This window comes from Malus sylvestris, chromosome 17, assembly GCF_916048215.2.
Source record: "Malus sylvestris chromosome 17, drMalSylv7.2, whole genome shotgun sequence".
NCBI lineage: Eukaryota > Viridiplantae > Streptophyta > Magnoliopsida > Rosales > Rosaceae > Malus > Malus sylvestris.
This window is the reverse complement of record NC_062276.1, coordinates 21,367,596-21,384,041: the sequence shown is the minus strand read 5'-3', so window position 1 is coordinate 21,384,041 and position 16,446 is coordinate 21,367,596. Positions and strand designations below refer to the sequence as shown.

The 16,446-nt window shown below is 35.0% G+C and overlaps 1 protein-coding gene across 3 annotated transcripts; it reads left to right on the top strand.

Annotated features, from left to right (window-relative positions):
- The first annotated feature begins 4,582 nt into the window (after window positions 1-4,582).
- On the top strand, window positions 4,583-14,629 carry LOC126612441 (ABC transporter G family member 29-like). Of its 3 annotated transcripts, none has more exons than XM_050280845.1 (22): window positions 4,583-4,811; window positions 4,959-5,363; window positions 6,503-6,712; window positions 6,866-6,950; window positions 7,242-7,401; window positions 7,520-7,596; window positions 7,712-7,765; window positions 8,427-8,517; window positions 8,879-9,180; window positions 9,629-10,227; window positions 10,564-10,724; window positions 10,839-10,948; window positions 11,045-11,198; window positions 11,296-11,451; window positions 11,533-11,708; window positions 11,805-12,137; window positions 12,226-12,600; window positions 12,697-12,830; window positions 12,942-13,169; window positions 13,312-13,483; window positions 13,643-13,897; window positions 14,177-14,629. In XM_050280845.1, the coding sequence occupies exons 2-22, from the start codon at window positions 4,975-4,977 to the stop codon at window positions 14,447-14,449; spliced, it is 4,494 nt and encodes a 1,497-aa protein (XP_050136802.1). In that variant the 5' UTR covers window positions 4,583-4,811; window positions 4,959-4,974; the 3' UTR covers window positions 14,450-14,629. The 3 variants fall into 3 exon arrangements, with proteins under 3 accessions (XP_050136802.1, XP_050136803.1, XP_050136801.1); XM_050280846.1 differs by having other exon boundaries at window positions 4,947-5,363; XM_050280844.1 differs by having other exon boundaries at window positions 4,583-5,363.
- The last annotated feature ends 1,817 nt before the right edge of the window (window positions 14,630-16,446 follow it).

The window sequence follows — 16,446 nt, the reverse complement described above, 5'->3', positions numbered from 1 at the left end:
TTGGATCAGATTTCTCCTTCTACTTTCTGTTTGAAATGTAAAATTAAACACCAACCGAGTAAGTAGAAAAAAAAAATTGTAAAAAAGTAAATACATTTGGAATTTGTGCACATTCGTTGGTTATATGTCACATCTCGATGACTTTGTAGACTACTTCTTTACCTTCCAAAAGTGCAAACTGGTTATAAGTCTCATCTTGATGACTTTGTAGGGTACTACTACTTCTTTACCTTCCAAAACTGCAAGTCCATAAGAGATGACAAAATGCTGCCATCACCATTATCGAACATTCCCATACATGATTTCAAACTCATCAAGAATTTTTGAAATTGAACACTGTCATGCATGCTATGTGGACAACATAACGTGGTGGCGTTGAGAGCATGTGGCCATTTGACTTTACACATGAAACAACCTGCTATGATACCATATTAACTACATTAAGAAATAACCAAAGAACAATAAGGAATGGAGGAAAATGAAGAACTAGAGAGAGAAACACATGAGAGATAGAGAGAGAGAGAGAGAGAGAGAGAGAGAGAGAGAGAGAGAGAGAGAGAGAGAGAGAGAGAGAGTAAATTGTATGAATTGTATTTCAGACTTAATGAATTGGATCCTTACAATTTCAGAGCTTTTATACACACATATATCTAAAACTTCATTCTTACACTTCTAATAGACTAACTAATCTTTGTAACAACTTAAAAGTTTTAGTATGACATGATAGTCTCACTAACTACCAATGTTGAGCATGCCATATATTGATACTCATCAAATAGTACGTACGTATAAACTAGTATTCGAGCTATCAGCTAGGTTCAGTACTTGCTCATGCATATTGGAATTGTCTCACTATGTCATTGTTTTCAATAATTAGGGTTATTCTAATTACCCATAAAACATTTATACACTTCCAGAATGACACTTTAAAAATTTACCAGTTTTTTAACCAGAAAAATAGAGTCACTTACAGTTTGCACTCTTAAGTTTTGGTGCAATTTGCAATCATATATCTTATCTTTAAAATATTGAGTATTTGGTTGGACACTATTTGAAACTAATGAGTATTTGGTTGGAAAATGTTTGAAAATAATGAGTATTTGGTTGCATGTGCTTTAAGAATTTGGAATTTGTGTTTGTTTTTGCCTGTTTTATGAATTTGTTGATGTAATCTAGAAAGTGGTTATGAACTATTTCCACTTTTGGTACAAAGAGACATAATTATTTATATGAACTTATAAATGTAAGAACGTTCTGATTATTTAATTAGTAATGCGTCCTTTTAATTAAAGTCCTGTATTTGTAGACACCATCAAATTAGGGTTTATACAAAGATGAATATTTGTGTGTGTGTGTTGAGTTGAAGATAAAGAGGTTGTTGACATCCGAACAAACATTAAAAAAGTATTACTTTTTTAGAACAGCCAAAAAGAATATGTGATGTTTTTAAGAACAGCAAAAATGACAATCTGCAAAAGTCCATAACAAGGAAAATCAAACTAAGGAAAGCAAATAATTGGCTACAGAATTCGTTAATGCTTCGTCTGAGTGAAATGGTGAACTTAATGCAATGTTGTAATGATTCAATCGTACAAACAGCGTGATTGAACTAACACACACATTTTTGGTTCAAGAAAATTTTAGGCTTTAACAAAACGGAATTAGAAATGTATTAATTAGCATTGCCAGAAGATAATTGTAATTAGACAGAATTTACTTGATTTATGAATTACATGTAATAGAAATACATGTCCTACTGCGATTGAATTTGTAACTTGCTCTACTCTTGCCTAGCAGGCAAAGATTTATCTTCGTGGAAAGGATAATTCATTTGGATCGACGTGAGAGTCCAACTACGTTAATTCTATTTTTCAATGGAGAACGAGGCAAGAGAAAGGATGTAATTCAGTGGTAGAGTGTCACCAAAAAAAAAAAAAAAAAGAGGATATGGTATGAACTTGTGAAAGATAATGTTAAAGTACATTAGATTTCCACTTGAAATGATCTAAGCTATAATGCAACTTTTTTCTCCCCATATATTGATATAAATATATTTAGGGAAGGTGAAGGTGGACCTAAGAAACAACCAACCAGACCCCTATTACCTATTTAGACGATCGACATCCCCAAGTGGTCTAATTAACAAATCCCACATTTCTCTGGGTGGGTTGGTGAGTCGGTGACCGGAGAAGAAAAAGGAGATACTTAAAGAATATAAGATTATATTTGGATGAAGAAATTTTAAATTACTAAGGAATTTTAAAATGACGGAAATTGAAATGATTGGATTTTATTTTCTAGAATTTGTGAATTTTCTTGTTTGGTTAACCTAAAAAAACAGTGGAATTGAATACGGAATTTGTTATTTTTAAACTCTTAATCATAGAAATTGGAAAATGACACATATTTACATGGAATTTAAATTGGAAATTCGTGGTCCCAAATTCCAAGTTTTTTTCATGTGAAAATTCTAAATTTCTTTGTTTATGAATCCAAACAAGGGAATTGGTACATGTCAATTTATAAATTCTGACTTTTACCCAAATTCCAAACTCATTTCTCTCCTCCAAAGATAGTGTTAAAGGATTTATTTAAGAATTGTGTACATTAACTCGATGATCCAAATCCAATGTCAGGCTAACTTATTTTATTTGGTTAATTTACACTAATCCTAATATGGAAATGATAATTCAATGGTTTAACATAAATAAAAAAAACTGACTTGATAGGAGTTACGCGAGAATATTAGGTGCGTGATATATATATATATATATATATATATATATATATATATATATATGTATATATAATTAAGAAATTGTTATTAACACTTTAAAAATCTTATTTTGCACTTTAAACTTTCTATAATTAGAAATAAAAATACACTTATAAGGAGTGTAAAATAAAAATTTTGAAATATTAATAACAGTTTCCAATAATTATGATAAGTTTCTGTGAGCTGTTTGATGCATTTGAGTTTTATTTTAATATTGAAACTTTGACAAAAGTAACTCCTAATTTGATAAATGCAAACAATATCTCTTCACCAACCAAAGTTTTGAATTTTGCTGGAACTTAGAAACTATATATATCGGTAATAGAGAGCCACCCACACCCACCTCTAAATATATAAAACTTGAGTTTTTCAAAGACGAATATGGGTTCTTGTTGAACTACGAATTCATTAATTCTACTGACTGGCTTCAGCAGTGTCATATTTTATTATGTAATGCATGCATCAATTTAATGAATTAAGAGCGATGCAAGTGGACAGATGGATTGTTTACCAGAAAAAAAGAAAAAGAAAAAAAAAAGTGGACAGATGGATTAGTTTCTGCATGGTGGATAGATGTGGCAGATCAATCGGAAGATTACGTATAAAAGTTCACAAATTAGACATATAATAATTTTAAAAATTAAAATACAGTTCCATCATTTATAATTTTTAAAACAAATAATAATATAAGTTACAATTTGTTCAAGACTACATTATAGCTTCATTTTTAGTGGAAAAAAAAAAAACATTGTTAACCATTGATCTATCATTCAGTTATGCAATGGACATTTCACAATAACAAGGGCAACTCCTCTTTGAGGCATTTTAAATTTTTGTCAAACAGTTGGAGGGCCTGACAACTCCAACCTTCAAAGAGATAGTACCCAAGTCATCCATAAAGATTTAATAAGTTCTTAATTGGTCATTATTTTTACAAATTTTACCGGAATCCGGAGAGTCAGCTGACCCTTGCCTCTTAATTCGTCCGCCCCCGGTGGATGGTTGGAAAATTTGCACTGGGATGCTAACCAAAGTTTTATCCCAGTTGGCAGAAGGATCGGGATTCTGTTTCAATTCATGACCAAGTACTGTGACACCGCACCAAGATATTCTCACATAATCTGTCTCAAATAAAGTTACACTGCTCTTGCCTTTGTATTTTTGCAATTGAATACGACCCTTAAAAGACCTAGACGTGCTGCGATATATAATAGGACTTTATTGCCATTTTGATTCATCCATTATAGAAAGTAGGAACTTGGAAGGTTTGCTCGCACTCTAAAAATATTATTATGCACTCAATTTAAGTGTTTTTGTTTTATTTATTTTGAACTCAGATTGATTGAAAAAAGTCTCTAATCATGAGGGTATTTTTTTTATTTTTATATGTTTTGTTTAGATAATGACTTTTCTAGAGTGCTAATAACGTTATTCATAATTTTTTTTAAGGAGTCATGTTATAATGCCAATAACAACTACAAGCAAATTGCACCATTTTATTTTATTTTATTTTTTGTTTTGAATTTCTGTAGCGTGCATATAAAATTGGCGGTAGAGTGTCACAAAATTACCAAACCTCATGCGACTACAGTTGGGATGATAAGTGAATAGAGGAGCCCACTAAATTACTCAAAAGAAATTGGAGAGGAAGTAGGTAGGGGTACGGGCGATCGCATTTGAATACTGTTCAATGCAATCTATGTTATCCCTAGTCAGTCATAATATTCCGACTTTAATAGTTGTTTGAAAATTGAGTTGTCTCCACTTTGTGCACGTATAAATACCCTCCAAACTTCTCAAGGAAATGAATCTCTCAGTTTTTGCAGAGGAAGGAGGGAGGGGGAGAGAGAGAGAGAGAGAGAGAGGAGATTTGATTTCCTAGAATGGAGTGGGGAATTTAGTAAAAAAGCGCACACAAACTCGTAAATTTCAAACCTCCACCGACCCATTTCCTCTTCTTTCTGCTCAATATTTCCAAAGGATAGATTTCACATTCATTACCCCTTGTCATTCAACGAACACGTACAACACATAAGTAAGTCCTTTCAGTTCTCTATACCTTGTTTGGTTGCCAAGAAAATTTCACAAAACATCTAAGTCTGATTTTCCAACCCGAAATCAAATTTTCAAGGCAAACAAACAACGCATTGATACTGTATTCTAAATTCAGTTTATTTTCAAGGGGGTGGTAAATCGAAATGGAGGGAACAGAGAAAGCCAAGGGTTCACAGCCACATCGTCAAAGGCGCCATAGCCGCAGTGGAAGCATAGGCAGGAGCCTGAGCAGGGCAAGTTGGAGCATGGAAGAAGTATTTGCGAGTGCCACGCACTCGAGAAGAAGCAGCCACGTCGACGAAGACGAAGAAGCTCTCACATGGGCTGCCATCGAGAAACTGCCCACGTATGATCGGCTAAGAACAAGCATCATAAAGTCCCTCGGGGAAACTGAGCCTCAAGGAGTACATAAGCAAGTAGACGTTCTGAAGCTCGACATCAACGACCGTCAGAATTTCATTGACAGGATTTTCAAGGTTGCGGAGGAAGATAATGATAAGTTCCTGAAAAAGTTCAGAAGTAGAATTGATAAGTAAGTCCTTGTTTTTTCTTTTATCTTATATGTTCCGGTTAAATTTCTTTTAAAAAGGAAATGATGTTCACTCTTATATTTCTCACATTATGATTGAACAAATTAAAGGAGAATTCACAAATATAAATTATTAGAAGCATGCATGTGGAGGTTGGTGAATTTCATTTCTTAGTAGATGTGAATGATGTCTCTGACATTGGTAGATGCGGGTCCCATCAATGTTTAAGAGACTTGCATTGATTCAGTCCAATAGAATTTCTTAAATGAAAAGTGCGGTCCATAATACAACCATATAAAAAAATTTAGTTGTAACGGGAACACAAATGGTACATCACGTGTTTTAATAGGAGATGTGAGAAATTTTATTTTTTTAAGTTATTCACTTTTTAACACATATATCTTACCATTTGTATAGTAACATATGGTGTATCATCTGTATACCGGTCGCACTGAAAAATCTCTCACAACCATAGAATTGCATTCAATCCTCTAAAAAGGATTTAATTGAGTATCGGAGAATCAAAAAATTTAATTTAAAATATTAAACGAAAGCTGATCGAAATTTTTTCATTCCGAGGAGGTGTATAATTTACCATTAATCGCTTTCGTTATCGTTTCTTTCATCCTAGTTAGTGGACAAACGAAACGCTAAGATGTAAAAACAAACATAAGCTTAAGTCGCTTTCTTGGTTAACAGGCTTGTGATGCAAGCAGGGTACTAACTTGTGATCTCTATATTCCCAATAATCTCAGTAGTATATAGTTTAACTGTATTGTTTGTGGTGTTTTTTTTTTTTTCCAGTGATATATATTCCATCATGCATATGCAAAGATCATTGTGTTTTATTCTCTTTATTTTCGGTGTGGTTTGCAAAATGTGATCTCCTTAAAATCATCATTTGTTGGACCATTCTTTATATATAAATCATTTTCTCATACTTGAAAGGTCATTTAAGATTGTGTCTCTTTCTTTAATTTCTTAAGTGACAAACAATTTAGGTTAAGAAAAGAACTTGCCGGCAGATCCTTTATTGTTAAGGGAATCTAATTAGTGAACATTGTTAGTGAAATATTGCAACAAAAGGAACATGTTAATTAATCTAATTATTAATTAATTGATGTGATATAATCGATTTCAGGGTTGGGATCAGACTTCCCACAGTGGAAGTAAGGTTTGAACATTTGACAGTTGAAGCTGATTGCCATATTGGAACAAGAGCTCTTCCCACCCTCCCAAATGTTGCTCGGAACATCGCAGAATCGGCTCTTGGCTTAATTGGGATTAAGTTGACTAAGCAAACCAAATTAACAATTCTGAAAGATGTTTCTGGCATTGTTAAACCTTCAAGGTAAGCATTACATTAATTTACAATTCTACTTAAGTTACCATTCTATGTGGTCACACAAGTTATTTGATGTTTTTATTCAATAATTTTTTTAATTAGTTTTAATGTTGATTAATTCAAGGTTTTTGATGTAGCCTTTTTGTTGTTTTTCTGTAGGATGGCCCTTTTATTAGGTCCCCCATCCTCGGGTAAAACTACCCTTTTGCTGGCTTTAGCTGGGAAGTTGGATCCAAGCTTGAAGGTGAGTACATTTGCTTTGAACTTGATCAATTAACTCGACACAAGTGGTTTAATTCCTAAAAGATGGGGGTTTGATTGAATTATTTCTACAAAATTAGAAAAAAAATGAAAAATATAAATACTAATTTCAGCTCCTTTTTTATACACCAATATATTTACGACTTAACTTACAAGCGAAGAAAATACCACAACATATCTTAATGTTTAGAAAGAAAAAAAAAATCGCTTGTAATATATTTATCTCTGCTTCATAATTATTAATATACTTTTGTTGTTAAATTTGATGGAACAGGTTAAAGGAGATGTGACCTACAATGGTCACAGGCTGAATGAGTTTGTACCACAGAAGACATCTGCGTACATTAGCCAAAACGATGTTCATGTTGGAAATATGACGGTCAAAGAAACTCTAGATTTTTCAGCAAGGTGTCAAGGGGTTGGCTCTCGATATGGTATTTAATTAATTAATTAACCGAAACAAAACCCATGTCATCAAAATTGACTCTCTTATTTCTTATTATATTCTATTTTTTCCAACATTTTAAATTGTTCTTTTGGGTTTGTATGTAGAACTTCTTTCTGAGCTTGCTAGAAGAGAAAAGGCCGCTGGTATATATCCAGAACCAGAAGTAGACCTCTTCATGAAGGTAAATATTATATTTACGTATGTAATATATTATTTATATTACATATTTCACACACAAAAAAAAAAAAAAAACATCATAATATATCTAATATTATGTGTTTTCTTTTCTTTTTCAGGCTACTTCAATGGGAGGAGTTGAGAGCAGTATCATTACTGATTATACTCTAAAAGTAAGCAAATTAAAAAATAAATAAAAGCTTTCCCAACCCTAAACTAAACTGGGAAAAATATTCAATCTGGATCTTCTTTGTGAGGATTCTAGGAATTAGTTCATCTTATTCGTTCATCAGTCATCATGCGTCTAGAAATCATTTTGGATTTTTTATTTAAAATTGAACGCAAACAATACGTAACGATAGGTGACCTCATGATGTACGATGAACGGCTAAGATAAATTGATCCTTAGAATTCTCAGAAAGAAAATCTATAGAGAATCATCATCCACTAAAATGGTCCATCTTATCTTAGTTTTATTTTTTGCAAATTAATTATTAATGTTGTTATGGTTCACATGTTGCATTCATATTCTTAAATGGTTATGGGAGCTTTTTCCACAAGCCAGATCATGAAAACTAAAAAGTCAAATTCTTTTGACAAACATTTCTCCCCCAACCTACTTTGATGACTGCTGTTTTGTGTGTTGTAATGTAAACACGTTGCTGGATAGGGAAGCACTTTGGTTGTTCACCAACCATGTTTTTTTACCGCAATTTACTAAAATACCCTTTAGAAATTTTTTTATTCTAAAAAAAATTGATTGAAATGATGATGAAGCATGAGCTCATCTTCTTGTAATTGCTACGTAACATGGTTTTGGATTGAATGGTACAGATTTTGGGGCTTGATATATGTAAGGACACACTTGTTGGAGATGAGATGCAAAGAGGAATATCTGGTGGTCAGAAAAAACGAGTAACCACAGGTCAATTTTTACCTCTTTTGTCCTTCTGATTTTTTTGAACAAAAATAATTGTTGTTTGTGTCACACCTAGAATTTCTTTCAAATGTAAGCATACACTAAGAACGAGAATTTTGGTGCACTTTGAAAATGAATATGTCTTAAAATATTCAACAGGATTTTTCAATATTATTTTATACGCAATAACTAAATTTCTAATAATAGTACTTCTACTTTTTAAATAATTTTTACAGGAGTTATTCTAAATCGCAAGTTAATTGCTATACTTTATATGAGCATCACATGCATGCACAAAAAGTTACTTTTATACTTCACCTTGCATGTATAATGTGTTGATAAAGTAAATTAATACGCTCAAATATAGGTGAGATGATTGTTGGACCAACGAAAACATTGTTCATGGATGAAATCTCAACGGGTCTCGATAGCTCCACGACATTCCAAATCGTGAAGTGCCTACAACAAATTGTACACATCACTGAGGCTACAATCTTGATGTCTCTACTGCAACCAGCTCCTGAGACATTTGATCTTTTCGATGATATCATCCTTATATCAGAAGGTCAGATTGTCTACCAAGGACCACGAGTGAATATATTACAATTCTTTGAGACATGTGGATTTCGATGCCCTGAGAGAAAGGGAACTGCCGATTTCTTGCAAGAGGTAAAATCATGATAAAGTGTCTCTTTGATATAATAGGTTGTGACACATCTTATTAGAAATTAGGAGCAATTGATATATTGCTTAAGCTAAGATCCTCTTTTGAGAAAAACTTCCTTATCACCAGCCACATACATTCATGTCTCTATCTTAGTTTATCTTATCATGTGACTAGTCATGATAAGACAGATGAACAGATAACTATATACAACTAATTCAATTGTACCTAAGACTTTCTCCCAACTTCTAGTCCAAAGCAAGGGGTTGTAGCTCAATTTCTTAAGAGCATTTGTCACAGCACCCGAAGTCCCGGAGTTAAATTTCAGCCCTACCGTAATATCGCTTATTAAAAGAAATCTTATAGTCCAAGAAATTGTAATAAGCCTTTACAAATCCAATTTCATATCGTATTAAGCCTTTTACATCCCATAACTCTGTCCAACCTTTTCAGGTTACCTCAAGAAAAGACCAAGAGCAGTATTGGGCAGATAGAAGAACTCCATACAGATATGTATCGGTCACAGAATTTGCAAACCTGTTCAAGCGTTTCCATGTGGGCATGAGGATGGAGAATGAGCTCTCAATCCCATTCGACAAGGCTCGAGGCCACAAAGCAGCTCTTGAATTCAGAAGATATTCAATACCCAAAATGCAGCTTCTCAAAGCCTGTTTTGACAAAGAATGGTTGCTCATGCAGAGGAACTCTTTTATTTACATTTTCAAGACTGTCCAAATTATAATAGGGGCATTCATAGCCGCGACAGTGTTTTTGAAGACCGAAATGAACACTAGGAATGAAGATGATGGAGCACTCTATGTTGGTGCACTTATATTTGTCATGATAATTAACATGTTTAATGGTTTTGCTGAGCTCTCATTGACCATTTCAAGACTTCCTGTGTTTTACAAGCACAGAGACCTTCTTTTCCACCCTGCTTGGACTTTCACTCTCCCATCTGTCCTGCTTGGGATTCCTATATCCATCATGGAAACTACTATTTGGATGGCCATTACATATTACACCATTGGATTTGCACCTGAAGCTAGCAGGTACGACACATTTGTCTCTGCTTAATTTCATTTCGATATTTTGTTCATAAGTTAGATTTCCGTCATTCAAAAGATTGTTTTCATCAAACCAAATGTTCGATTGAATTTTTATGTTGGTCCTTTCATTAAGTAAACTATTTTATGTTATTCTGAGTAGGTAACTGGGCAAAATTCTTAGTACTTTGATTTGGTACATTATTATAAACATACACATAGGTACATTAATATAAACTGCAATATACTATATTTTGGCTTATTTTCTGTAAGAACCTAGCATATGTGGGTTGAAGTTGCTTGTGGTTGAGATATTAACTGCAACTGTCAAATTATTTGCAGGTTTTTCAAGCAACTATTGTTGGTATTTCTGATCCAACAAATGGCAGCTGCGCTATTTAGGCTTATAGCTGGAGTTAGCAGGACCATCATCATATCAAACACCGGCGGGTCTCTAACTGTTCTAATTGTTTTCATGCTTGGAGGTTTCATTATTCCTCATGGTTAGTACGAAACTCAATTTCGGATGAAGTTTTCAAAAAATAGTAAAAAACTAACAAAAAGAGACCAAATTAGTTCTTTACTGGATCATCAATGAGTTGCTTCATTTGTGACAGGTCAAATTCCAAAATGGTGGGTGTGGGGATACTGGGTTTCACCTATGACATATGGCTTCAATGCAGTCGCTGTAAATGAAATGTATTCTCCGAGGTGGTCGAACAAACTGGTATGCTAAACTTACTTGCACAAACCATTCATGAGCTACATTTGTTTAACTTAACAAAAAGGCTAAACTTCTGAAATGAACTTCCTTTTGTTATAGTCTTCAGATAATATTACCAGCGTGGGTGAGGCAGTGCTTAAAAACTTTGATGTTTACCGCAACAAAAACTGGTTTTGGATTGGCTCTGCAGCTCTTCTGGGGTTTGCAGTTCTCTTCAACGTGCTTTATACACTCGCCCTTATGTACCTAAATGGTAAGAATCAACATTCCTTTTCATATCTAACATCCAATTTTTATTTCGTTTGTAGTTTTTTAGTGACAAATTTTCATGATTTTGTTTCAATAATTAGCTCCTGGAAAGCCACAAGCCATCATATCTGAAGAAGCAGCAAACAAGATGGAGGTAGACCAAGAAGAATCAAAGGAAGAGCCAAGACTTAGAAGGCCCCCGTCCAAGAAAGATTTTCAGTCTCGATCATTATCTTCTAATGATGGAAACAACTCAAGTAAGAAACCGAATATTTTTGTCAATTGTAATGTGAACAATATTGTTATCCAAGTTGTTTATTGGATTAAAATTTTCTTAGGAGAAATGGAAGTCCGGCGAATGGGCAGTCGATCCAGCTCTACTGGACTAAGTAGAAATCCTGATTCGTCTCTCGAAGTTGCCAGTGGTGTTGCCCCTAAAAGAGGAATGGTTCTACCTTTCACTCCTCTTGCAATGTCCTTCAACGACGTTAACTATTACGTGGATATGCCTGCTGTAATATTTCTGTTTATTTCACTCTTTGTTAACCTGAAACATTATCTTATAGTCCAATTTCACTAATTAATTAGCTAACTTAGTCTACTATAACAGGAAATGAAGGAAGAAGGAGTAGCAGGGGACCGGCTGCAACTACTCCGTGAAGTAACTGGTGCATTTAGGCCTGGGGTCTTGACTGCCTTAATGGGGGTCAGTGGGGCTGGGAAGACAACTTTGATGGATGTCTTAGCAGGAAGGAAGACTGGAGGTTATATTGAAGGTGACATTAGAATTTCTGGGTACCCTAAGAAGCAAGAAACCTTTGCAAGAATTTCTGGTTATTGCGAACAAACTGATATCCACTCACCCCAAGTCACTGTCAAAGAATCATTGATCTATTCAGCTTTCCTTAGACTCCCTAAAGAAGTTAGCAACGAGGAAAAGATGGTAAAACTGCGACTCTCATTACTTCTCTGAACAATGGATAGCACAATTATTTAAATGCTGAAACTGCATATTCTATATATGTTTGCAGATTTTTGTTGATCAAGTGATGGAATTGGTTGAGCTAGATAATCTCAAAGATGCTCTAGTAGGGCTTCCTGGAGTTTCAGGACTGTCAACAGAACAAAGAAAGAGGTTAACGATTGCAGTTGAGCTTGTTGCCAATCCCTCGATCATTTTCATGGATGAACCCACATCAGGTCTTGATGCAAGGGCAGCTGCCATTGTTATGAGGACTGTTAGAAATACTGTGGACACTGGGAGAACAGTTGTTTGCACAATTCATCAGCCTAGCATAGATATCTTTGAGGCATTTGATGAGCTGCTACTGATGAAGAGAGGAGGACAAGTTATCTACTCAGGACCACTAGGCCGCAATTCTCACAAGATTGTTGAATACTTTGAGGTATTTTACCTGCTTGAACCTTTTCCTATCTTAATTTTGCGAAAAGAAATAATCAAATGCATTGTCATCTAAGTCTATACTTATGGCCTATTCCAGGCAGTTCCTGGCGTGGCAAAAATCAAAGAGAAGTATAACCCAGCAACGTGGATGCTCGAGGTGAGCTCAACCTCAACTGAGGTCCGTCTTGGAATGGACTTTGCTCAATACTACAAATCATCTGCCTTGTACCAGTAAGTTTGAAAAAAAATTAAAAAAAAAGTTGTACATAATACTATTTGCAGGGTTCAGAGTTTGGCTGGTTTTTGGAAACTAAAAACTTAAATTCCAATATTAATGACCAGGAGAAACAAAACGTTAGTAAAGGAGTTGAGCGTCCCACCAGCAGGAGCAAAAGACCTCTATTTTCCGACTCAGTTTTCTCAATCGTCCTGGAAGCAATTCCAATCTTGCCTCTGGAAGCAGTGGTGGACATATTGGAGAAGTCCTGATTATAACCTTGTCAGATTCTTTTTTACCTTGGCAGCTGCCCTCCTCCTTGGAACTATTTTCTGGAAGGTTGGCACTAAAAGGTGTGTGCTTATCTCAAAGCTAACTGTTTCAAACTTCAACTACAGTACTCTTTTTTTTTTTTTTTTTACTACAAAATTTTTTGTTCATGAGTTTCCATACACGAATTACTTAGCTGATTATATATATTTTTTTCATATCCAGGGAAAGCAGTTCTGATCTGACCATGATTATCGGGGCTATGTACGCTGCTGTGCTTTTCGTCGGAATTGATAACTGCGCAACTGTGCAGCCAATTGTCGCCATTGAAAGAACTGTTTTCTATCGAGAACGAGCTGCTGGGATGTACTCTGCATTACCTTATGCACTGGCACAGGTGAGTGACAGAAAAATGCTTACATTAACTCACATTTGAACTTAGTATCAAATCCTAATTTCATATATAACACTATTGTAAATACAATTTATTTTGTTATATACAAAATTGTCCACCTTAATATAACTGTCTCAAATAAACCATTTGTTTGACATGCAGGTCATTGTGGAAATACCGTATGTGTTTATTCAGACCACGTATTATACACTGATAGTGTATGCTATGGTGAGCTTCCAATGGAAATTAGAAAAATTCTTCTGGTTCTTCTTTATCAACTTCTTCTCCTTCCTTTACTTCACATACTACGGCATGATGACCGTTTCCATCACGCCAAACCACCAAGTAGCAGCCATATTTGCCGCAGCTTTCTATTCAGTCTTCAACCTCTTCTCCGGTTTCTTCATTCCAAGACCAGTAAGTACTAGCATTCTTCTTCCCATAAGAACTTTATTAATATAAATTGAATACAACAGATATTGTGATTGGTCTGCATTGATCACCAAAATCCACGATGAGCATTTTCCAACTGATTAAAATCCAATGGTTAAGTGTTCTCAATCGAGTTTAGATCTCAACAATTGGATTTTAATCTAACAATTCGTGACCGTGGATTTTCTTCCCCAATGGTGATCAAGTGATTAAAACTCGTTATGAACACATGTTAACACGAATTTTTATCTTTTGAATATTCAGAAAATACCCAAATGGTGGGTTTGGTACTACTGGATATGTCCCGTGGCATGGACAGTGTATGGATTGATTGTGTCACAGTACGGCGATGTTGAGGAAACCATTAGAGCGCCTGGGATTACACCTAACCCAACTATAAAATGGTACATAGAAGACCATTTCGGATATGATCCAAATTTCATGGGACCAGTGGCTGGAGTTCTAGTTGGATTCACAATCTTCTTTGCCTTCATGTTTGCCTACTGTATTAGGACACTCAACTTCCAAGTTAGATAGAGGAATTCTTTGTAAACCTTGTGTCTGTTATATTCATGTATGTGTCTGTGTACGTTACAGAAAGTGAGATGCAAATATACGTAAGAATGTTCAGGCCAATGTTCAAGGCAATGGGACTCTTGTAGCGTATTTTATTACTGTCAAAGAAGACAATTTTGTTTAATCACAATGCAAATTTAATCGGGTGCCTTTTTACATTAAAAAATTTCTAATCTGCTTTGGATGGAGTAATTGAAGTCATCATTTTATTACAATTTTCTAATGATGAGTTAACTAATATGGGACATTATAAAGAAAATAGCTATATTTGGTTTTGTGATATTTCTTCTTATGATATGTTGACTTAAAACTTAATTATGATATATATTTTTTTTTTTTGGGTTTTTTGGGGTCAAATGATAGATTTTTGTTAGATTAGATGTGAGATTAGCCACCGACGGAATTCAAACCCGTGCCGTCATGCAAGAGCTCAATTTATTTCTACCATTGTAATAAATGACCAGTTGCAAAACTTATGTATGATCGGAGGAAAGTATGATACTATGGGATCATCTTCCTTCTTAATAAAAATTAAAAAAAAAACAAAAAGACGACATCATATATGGTATGGAGGAGGAATCCAGAGAGAGAAACCAGAGAAAGGAATGAAAAAAAATGGTTTTTGTAATATTTCTTTCAGCATCTTAAGTACAATGTAGGGTTAGGCAAACAACCTTGGACCTGCGGGTCAGGGCAAGTATAATCGGTTTCGCAGAGGATACAAGGTGGGTCCAAATATTTTGAAGAGATAACGGGGCTGGCGAGACTGGACAGGTCCACGAAGTTGGTGGGGCACGGCCGGTCCAAAAACATAAATAAATTGGCCCCTAGCCCGGACCGTGGCGATGACGTTCTAGGTAATGTTGTGCTTCTTGGCGTACCGATTTGTCTTGAAAATGGTCTTCATCATCTTCTCAACGACATCGATATCCAGTTAGAACCCAGCATCCACCATCAAATTCCAAATCTTTGAAGCCTCAATCAAATCACCCACATTGCAGAAGTAAACCTATAGGGCCAAATCGATTCCTTCAGCTTAAAAACCAAAAATTGGCTAAACGATGAGCTTCGACCTACATAAATCCTCAACCACCATATTTAAATTCCCAAAATCGTACCCAAATCTAAACCAATTCATAAAATGAAAGAAATTCACACACTTTCTCAACTCCCAGGGCTTGTCCAGCATCCCAGAACAATAACAAATATCTTGCAATTTACTAAACGACGATGACTCATCTCATGGAGGGTGTCCTATAAGAGCTGAATGTTCATGTGTAGAATTGTAAGTAATGAGCTGTTTAGTAAATAAGAAGCCTTGAATGTTAATTGTGTATGCACTTAGTCTTATAGAATGACAGGTGTGAGGTTCCAATAAGTAAGGCTAAAATAGCCATGTGTGGTGATCCTAGAAATTAGCTAGATGTGTGGCTGAGATCAAATGTGATGTGCTAACAGTCATGAAATGCACGAGTGTGCTCAATTTTCCATTAAGAGAAATATATTTCTCTCTGCAATTTATGTGAGAGAGAAGAGCATTCATTCCTTTTGTATCCTTCAATCCTCTCTCTATCTCCATATTGCATAACTCAAATAAATCAAGAACACTAACATGGCCTCAGAGCCAAGTTGGATCAACTGAGTCTGGGCGTGAATCTGTAAGTCACTGAGCTAAATCGAAGCTCACTCGAAGCTCAGTGAAGGTCGTTGGAGTTCCATTATCATCTGAGAAGAGAAATCAACATTTGGGCAAAAAATGTCTGGATCTGGAAGCTCGGATGTGAGAACTCCAATTTTCTCCGGTGAGAACTACGAGTTCTTGAGGATTAAGATGGTCACGATTTTCAAATCTCTTGGGTTATGTAATCTAGTAAAAAAGGGGATTACAACCCCCGACTCGAAGAAGAAGAAGGAAGCTGACGGGTCATCGAAAGATACAGTCGATGAAGAAATGACAG

Bases quoted from the DNA above. Each gene is read 5' to 3' on its own strand.
- LOC126612441 (XM_050280845.1), top strand. From the start codon at position 4,975: ATGGAGGGAACAGAGAAAGCCAAGGGTTCACAGCCACATCGTCAAAGG. The intron at 7,766-8,426 runs GTAAGCAAATTA...TGAATGGTACAG, and splicing joins TTACTGATTATACTCTAAAA to ATTTTGGGGCTTGATATATG. The intron at 13,898-14,176 runs GTAAGTACTAGC...TTGAATATTCAG, and splicing joins GTTTCTTCATTCCAAGACCA to AAAATACCCAAATGGTGGGT.